Source organism: Pinus tabuliformis, chromosome 6 (genome assembly GCF_031772625.1).
Source record: "Pinus tabuliformis cultivar Carrire ecotype Pingquan chromosome 6, CPIR1, whole genome shotgun sequence".
Lineage (NCBI taxonomy): Eukaryota > Viridiplantae > Streptophyta > Pinopsida > Pinales > Pinaceae > Pinus > Pinus tabuliformis.
This window is the reverse complement of record NC_142292.1, coordinates 2,096,460,153-2,096,468,274: the sequence shown is the minus strand read 5'-3', so window position 1 is coordinate 2,096,468,274 and position 8,122 is coordinate 2,096,460,153. Positions and strand designations below refer to the sequence as shown.

At 34.5% G+C, this 8,122-nt stretch overlaps 1 protein-coding gene across 1 annotated transcript; it reads left to right on the top strand.

Annotated features, from left to right (window-relative positions):
* The first annotated feature begins 1,161 nt into the window (after positions 1-1,161).
* LOC149267624 (actin-2-like) lies at positions 1,162-6,487 on the top strand. The gene is made up of 5 exons (XM_089433743.1): positions 1,162-1,347; positions 1,439-1,514; positions 2,410-2,803; positions 4,449-5,062; positions 5,964-6,487. The coding sequence occupies exons 2-5, from the start codon at positions 1,455-1,457 to the stop codon at positions 6,027-6,029; spliced, it is 1,134 nt and encodes a 377-aa protein (XP_089289869.1). The 5' UTR covers positions 1,162-1,347; positions 1,439-1,454; the 3' UTR covers positions 6,030-6,487.
* The last annotated feature ends 1,635 nt before the right edge of the window (positions 6,488-8,122 follow it).

Here is an 8,122-nt window from a genome sequence, read left to right as displayed (position 1 = left end):
GAACATGATTGACATCATTTTTTGTTCATGAATATGTGTTGAACAACAAATGATATCACAATGTGATGAACAACAAATGTCATTGCTATGTGACGAAAAATAAATGTCATCACAATGTGACAAACAACAAATTCCATTGAAATGTAAAGAATAATATCTGCTATTGCTGATAAACTATGAACAACGTCGAAATGTGACAAATAATGTCCTTTTTGTATCCCTGTGTGCATATCAATCATATTTACTAATGTGATTGTGTTGTTCTATATATATATATATATATATATATATATATATATATAGTCATTGCAATGTGATGAAAAATAAACGTCATTACAATGTGACAAACAACAAATTCCATTGAAATGTGAAGAATATTATATGTTATTGCTAATAAACTATGAACAATGTCGAAATGTGATAAACAATGTCTTTTTATACCCCTATCTCCTTATATCAATCACATTTACTAATGTGATTGTGCTAGTTCGATATATTATTTAATAGCTCGATTGTTTACTATCAATTCATGTGAGTTTGCCATCGTATTTTCAGCGACCACATCTGAAAATATGGACAGAGATCGAGCTATGGAGCGTTATATGAGAAAGCTATGGATAAATATAGCCAGGAAGTACAATGTCTCATTAATACATATGCGAAAACCAGCTGATTGTAAATGGGGGTTTACATCCAATTACTTTGCTGATTTAAAAGGCTAGATGCTATCCATTTAAGATTCGAAGTAAACAAGCACTTTCCTTTTTAATATTTAAACCTGCCACTCAGTTGTTCTTTCAGTTTAATATATCTTCTTTTTCGAAAACCATACCAAAGGGAAAGGAATTGGATATTAGCGTAACCAAACAACAAGAATGTTTAAAATAAAAGTCAATATTCTTTTGATAATCTGCTCCTACATGAAACAGTTAATTCTTGATTATAGAGACACGAGCCTTGATTGTAGCAAGAGCAGAAGAAGACGCAAGAGCTTTTTGCTTTGGGGCAGAATCATTTTTCACATCGACCCACGTAGTTTTAATGAACAGAAAGGTGATAAAAGCAGTGCCAACCACATCTATTTCGGTGGTATTCCTTTCTCTTTTCCCTTTTTCTTTTCTCCAGGCTGATTATTCTGACTTATCTTATTCATGATTTTATCTCTTTCTCTGCTAAACTCTGCAACAGCTGTAGATTTTGCATATATACAAAATATTGGTCTTATAGCTTTTCAAGCCTATAAGAAGTTAATCAGCATCTGAAACTGCTCGTGGGGTGACCAATTGAGTACTGGATTTCAAGTGCTGTTATTCTCTCCAAATCTATATTCAAGCTCCTTAGTTTCCTGTAAGCCTATTGTATTGATCTTTATATGAGTCAATTATACGATTTTGCATATGATACTGTATGTTACTGAATGGCTTTTTTGGATTGGTAGGTTTATCAGTTGAACAATGGAAGATGGAGAAGATGTACAGGCTGTCGTGTGTGACAATGGTTCTGGCACAGTCAAGGTATATTGTCAAGAAATTTTTTGTTTCTGGATGTGTATTCTTTGGTGTATAGCTTTTTCTATTTGTGCGATATTCTGACTGTGTATTCCTAATACCATGAACGCACAATCAAGTTAGGTCCCAACTATGTATGAGAGTGCACAATCAAGTCAGGTCCCAACTATGTATGAGAGTGCACAATCAAGTCAGGTCCTAAATCATTATCATCATTTTTGAAGTGGTTTCAGGTGTATTTCAGTGTGTCAGTGTTGGAAGGATCACTGCACCTCTATAGAATCCATAATTTCCACCCTAGGGATCTTAGTTACTGTTTGTTACATTTACCAACACCTGCGTTTGAGGGGGGGTGTTGGAAGAATCACCGCACCTCTATAGAATCCGTAATTTCCACCCTGGAGATCCTAGTCACTGGCTTGTAATGTTTACCAATACCTACGGGTTTTAGTGTAATGACAAACCTCCACAGGCAATTAGTGTATGTGATCAAATGAGATGAGTGTAAAAATCAGTGTATGTGATCAAATGAGATGAGTGTGAAAAGTGAAAATCAAATAGCCTTTTCAAACCTAAATTGGGGAGTTTACTATTGGCCAAGCTCTCATACCAAGCTACATGCTACATTCTGATATCATGTTAGAGATTTTCCGTCGCACCAAAATCCATAGATTTAAGTAAATTTATGAACTATTATCATTATTTTTTTAAGTGGTTCCACTGTAATTAATCCAAAATCCATACATTTAAATAAACTTCCCAACTATTATTATTACTTTTTGAGTAGTTAAAAGTCAACTAGTCCAAATGATCATTCCCAAGTGTGTAAAAATCCAACATAGAAACATATTTCACTTAGCCAAAACTGTCTTGATTATAACGATTTCATACCATGTTGCAGGCTGGACTAGCAGGGGATGATGCCCCGAGGGCTGTTTTCCCTAGCATCATCGGGCGGCCTAGACACACGGGAGTGATGGTGGGGATGGGGCAGAAGGACGCCTATGTGGGTGACGAGGCCCAGGCGAAGCGAGGGATCCTGAGCATCAAATACCCTGTGGACCACGGCATCGTCTCCAACTGGGATGACATGGAGAAAATCTGGCAGCACACATTCAACAACGAGCTTCGAGTAGCTCCCGAGGATCACCCCATTCTACTCACGGAACCTCCTCTTAATCCCAAGGCAAACCGCGAGAAGATGGTGGAAATCATGTTCGAAACGTTTGGCACACCTGCCACATATATTGCAATTCAAGCGGTGCTCTCTCTATATGCCAGTGGACGAACCACAGGTACATTTTAAGATCTAAATTCACAGAGAAGTTAAAGTTGTATACATGCATCTGAATCCATTGTGGAGTTATTACTTTGCTATTTTGCTATTTTCCTATCGGAACTATTTCACAATTTTTTTAATTTTAGCTGTGGACATATGTTACAGTAATAATTAATTAACCTAGATCGGTAGGATTGATATATTAGTATGAAAAAAAAATTGTTTTGTTTATTATATTTATGTTGGTCGAATTTTCTGCAGTCGAATTATAAACTAAAATGATTAGAAATTAAAAATAAATTAATTAATTAGTGTTAAAATTTATTATCAAATTTACTTGTTGGAAAGGAGTGAAAGGTTTAACCCAACAAAAGGATTTGTCTCTGATTATTTAAAATTCGTTAAAATTTATGATGAAATTGTTCTAAGTTGTATAGTTAAATATTTGATTAATCGGAAAGGAGTATAGTTTTTTTTAATTGGGATGAAAATATCTTATTAAATTAAAGTTTGTGTTTGGATGCAAGAGTGTATAGTAAAGGAATTATACATGTAATTTCATGAGAGTCTTTATTTTTAATATGTATTAGCTATTTTACTATTTTAAAAGATACAAGATTGTTGGAGGTTTAGATTTTCTAGAAGACTTGTAGATATAGACAAAATTTACATTGCATATTATACTTGTTGTTAAAAAATAAGGGCGAGGAAGGAATACTATTTCTTATTAGAACTCCTACATCCAAGTTACTAATCTCCCAACACCATAAATAAAGTGACCGATAACCAGTTACCAATCTCCCAACACCATCAAATCTTGGATGTTTTCTTTTTGACTGGAAAAAAAACCCTTGCAATTATCCATGTCTCTGCTGCATTATTTAGGGATTTGAAAAAAAAAAAAACAAACAACACTTCATCAAAAGTAAGCTAACCCTGGATAGAGTCCTCTCTAAAGTTTATCTTTTCCTTTTTAGGACAGAGTTTAAGTTAAACTTAATTTCATTGTAGAATATTTCAAACATCTGAGTAGATAAGAATGAGTTAAACATCTAATTAACAAAATTTTATTAATAAGAGCTTGATTTTATTGATAAGAGCTAGTCAAGCACTTATCAGATTTCCAAAATATTTCGAACTCTACAACACAGACACTGGTGAAACTACTTACAAATCAATTCTATCAAGAAATTGGTGATAAAACTTGTATTCATAACGAGTATTACATAACTCCAACTTTGATTGCTTCCGCTCTGCAAGGCAGAGTCAAGTTGTCTTCAGGATTAACCGAGGACTTACCCTGATAAGATTGCCCAGATTGATGTGCAAAGTTGAAACGTCATCATCCTCAAAAACTTCAACTGCATTGGGACTATGTAATCTATGAACCAATTTCATCCAACAAAATCATTTTCTGATAATTCGATTGAAGATTTTAACACCTCTAAACTATAAACTAATCAAGGAATTTGATATTGGACTTGCACTAATTTCTTTTAGACTGTGTGTTACTCCATATATGTGATCAATGAGTATGGACACTGACACACTTAATTTCAAAATTAGGGTTATTATTCAGTGTTCACAACTTCAACGGTGACTTATAAAATGAATCTGTGCTTATTGGAGATTGATGGCGATCTTTTGTGGTATGTAAACAGGCATTGTGTTGGACTCTGGAGATGGGGTTACCCACGTGGTGCCCATCTACGAAGGCTATGCTCTCCCACACGCCATCTACAGATTAGATTTGGCAGGTCGTGACCTGACGGACGCACTCATGAAAATCCTGACTGAAAGAGGCTACGCCTTCACAACCAGCGCAGAACGAGAAATCGTACGAGACGTGAAGGAGAAGTTGGCCTATGTCGCCATGGATTTCGAGCAGGAGAAGGAGATCGCCAAAAATTCAACTTCCATGGAGAAAACTTACGAGCTCCCCGATGGGCAAGTTATCACCATCGGCGCCGAGAGATTCAGATGCGCAGAGGTGTTATTCCAGCCTTCCCTCATCGGACTTGAGGCACCCGGCATCCATGAGACTACTTTTAATTCTATCATGAAATGCGATGTTGATATCAGGAAGGACTTGTATGGAAACATAGTGTTAAGTGGTGGATCCACCATGTTTCCTGGCATCGCCGACAGGATGAGCAAGGAGGTCGCGGCTCTGGCCCCAAATAGCATCAAGGTCAAGGTGGTCGCTCCCCCTGAGAGGAAATACAGTGTCTGGATTGGTGGCTCCATTCTTGCCTCTCTCAGCACCTTCCAACAGGTATATTATATTGTGCATTTAATTGAATTTATTTATATGGACTGTAGATTTGGAAAATATTTTGAAATTTGATAAACATAGGTGAGATATTTGGGATGTCGGTTAGGTTAGGTTTATTTCATAATAGTTGGGGATGTCAAGTAGCGGTAAAACGCACGCAAATGCTTTCTCTTCTCTCTTTTGGTCGAGCACCTAAAGGTCCTTATCAGTCGAGTCACTAACGTACCTGGGCATGGTGGTAGCTAGTTACATATGAGCATGTAGTAGTTTAGGTTCAGTATGGCCTAATGACATATATAATGATAGTGATTTCCTAGCTAGAGAGAGAAGAAAGACCAGTGATTGTTATATATGAGCATGTGGTAGTTGCTGCTTCATAAAATAGAGATTCAGATGCTGCCATAATGACATATATAATTCAATGTAGACCTATTCACGTACTCGATCTATCTCTCTTTAGCCAGCCTATGTTGTGGTAGTTTTCGAGGTGAAAGGATGCGTAAGCAGGCTTGACTGATAAGGACCTTTAGGTGCTCGACCAAATGGCCTTGGGTCATTTACTTAAAAATGTGTCAATTGCTACTCATTTACATTTAGTTATGCATGTTTATTGTATTTTGTTATACATATTCGTTATGTTTATCAAATTTTAGAATATTCTCGAAATCTATCAATCATCTATCTAAAATAACTCATTCACATCTCTTATCTCATTATCTCATATCTCATTAGTACTGAATTGTAAATTGAATAGAGAGTTTGGATTTTAAATTGAATAGGGAATTTGATTATAAATAAGTATATTGTTAAGATATTTAGTTTCCTTCTACTAAATTGTAAATTGTACTAGACTTTTATCTCTTAATCAACAAATAACATCTACATTGTTTTGGTATTGCAGATGTGGATAACTAAAGCTGAGTACGAAGAATCTGGCCCGCCTATTGTCCACAGAAAATGCTTCTAATTCTTGAATTAATCAACAACTCCATGATGATGATTTTGTACTGTTGCTCCCTCGCTTGCATCTCCATAGTCGATTCTCCTACTTATTTTGAGCGAGGAAGAGAAGATAGTTAAAAAGGAGTTCAGTAATAAGTTGCAGTGAGGCGGCTGGGAGGTGGTTTCGTTTTTGCTGTTGTGTTTCTGTTTTCTTTGGTCTGTTGAATGTGTTTATCCATTATATGTGGATTTTAGTTTATGTTGTCGAATGGGGAATGAATGTGTCTTCCCCGTTTGTGGTTTTAGTTTTTTTAATCGTTGGTGGGAATTTAATGGAGACCATTGGTTTGTTTTCATTGGGACTGATGAACCAGAAGACTGTTGAAACTATGGGATCAATCTGTCACTCGCAGTTGAAGATGGAAAAGAGAATCCCACGTTTTGTTTTCGGCCCTTCAAAATAATGGCAACTTTTTCTCTTTATATCCATATTCCACATGAAAACATCTTTTCGAACCACTTTACTATATGTCGTATGAATGCTTTATCTTTTCTGGTCCACGTAATTGATTCTATAACGAGTTCACCGTGAAAGCATGCAAAGCCGAATAAGTTGCGAGGGGCACACCCAGACATCAAGAAAAGCATTAATGTCTAACATTATAAAAAGGAAAGGAATCAAATCATTAATCTGGAATGAATTGAAATGAAATTATTTTAAAGTTTATTGGGTTAAAAATAGGATGCCGGCGATTTTTATATTTTTTTTCATAAATTTATGGCATGGATTGTTTTTTCATCTAGTTATTATATTTGGTTTTTTTGTGAAGTCTCATAATAAATGCTCTTAGCTTTTGGACAAACTTGTAGTTGAATAGATTATCCAAGAGTATCCCAAGAGTTACTTGTTAGAATATCTGCGTAACTTTCTCTGTTTTCTTTGAAGGCCTCTCATTCTAAAATGAAATGTTTTTTTGTTTCCACTTTTCTTGAAGAGCAAAAAATACGTACTCTTTCCTCCCACACTTCTTTTGGCCTTTTTCAAGGCTTACCTTGTTTGACGACTGAGTTAATAGGAATTAATCCTTAATTGAGCAATAAGAGTTTTAGCTCTACAAAAAAGATGATTATGAGCAAGATTAAACTCTTCAATATAGTACTTCTTTCTCCTAGCTCCTTCTCCCTAGTAAATTTGTTAAACTTATCCGTAACCAAAAAAAATTATTTTTTTTTATTGTTGGTGCTACACACGCTGAAACAAATATCTCATTTAGCAAACATTTGTTATTTTACTTGAGTCTTATTTATGGTGTATGATGAAATTTACACTAAAATTATTCTGATAATATAAAAATAATAATAATCAATCATATTATCATATGATTGTGGAAATTATTTATAAATTAAAATAATAACCAAATCAAAATCTATAATAATTTTTTTTAATTTAAATAATAAAAAATTAATATCAAAGGTCACGAAGGCAGATCTTCGAGGTCTCTTAGCACCGTTAAAAGTAAGATATCTTGTGTAATTTATTTGATAATGATGAGGACGAAATAAACTATTAAAATTTCATAGTTGCTTTTTTATTTTTTTCAATAAATCAAATTTTATTGTAATAAATAATAATTATTACTTGTATTTTCGTTATCATATATATATAATAAAATATCATAATATATTTTATTTTTGAAATTTTCGAATGTAGAAGGGGTGGTATCACTAGGCAAAGTTTAATATAGTTTTACAAGAAATTTAGAAAAGATATGCATGGATTTAGGATTAATGACAAACAGCAGAGTTGTATGGTTTACCTCAAGGCCTAATTTAGGCTAGAACTCTTCAAGTATCCAACATCAAAATACTAGGTGACTCTCTCATCATCATATAACATTTATTTAAAGACATTTTGCTCAGAAATAAGCACCTGGGGAATTTAATGAATAGGATTAGAAGACTTTTGGACAATATCCCAAAGAGAGAATACTTCCATGTCCTTTGAGCTCAAAATGTAGAAGTAGAGAAACTTGTCAATCGGGTCTATCCACTACAAGAAGGAAAAATAAAAATCAATGGTGTTGTAGGCTACAAGCCTCTACCATAGAACCAATGGTC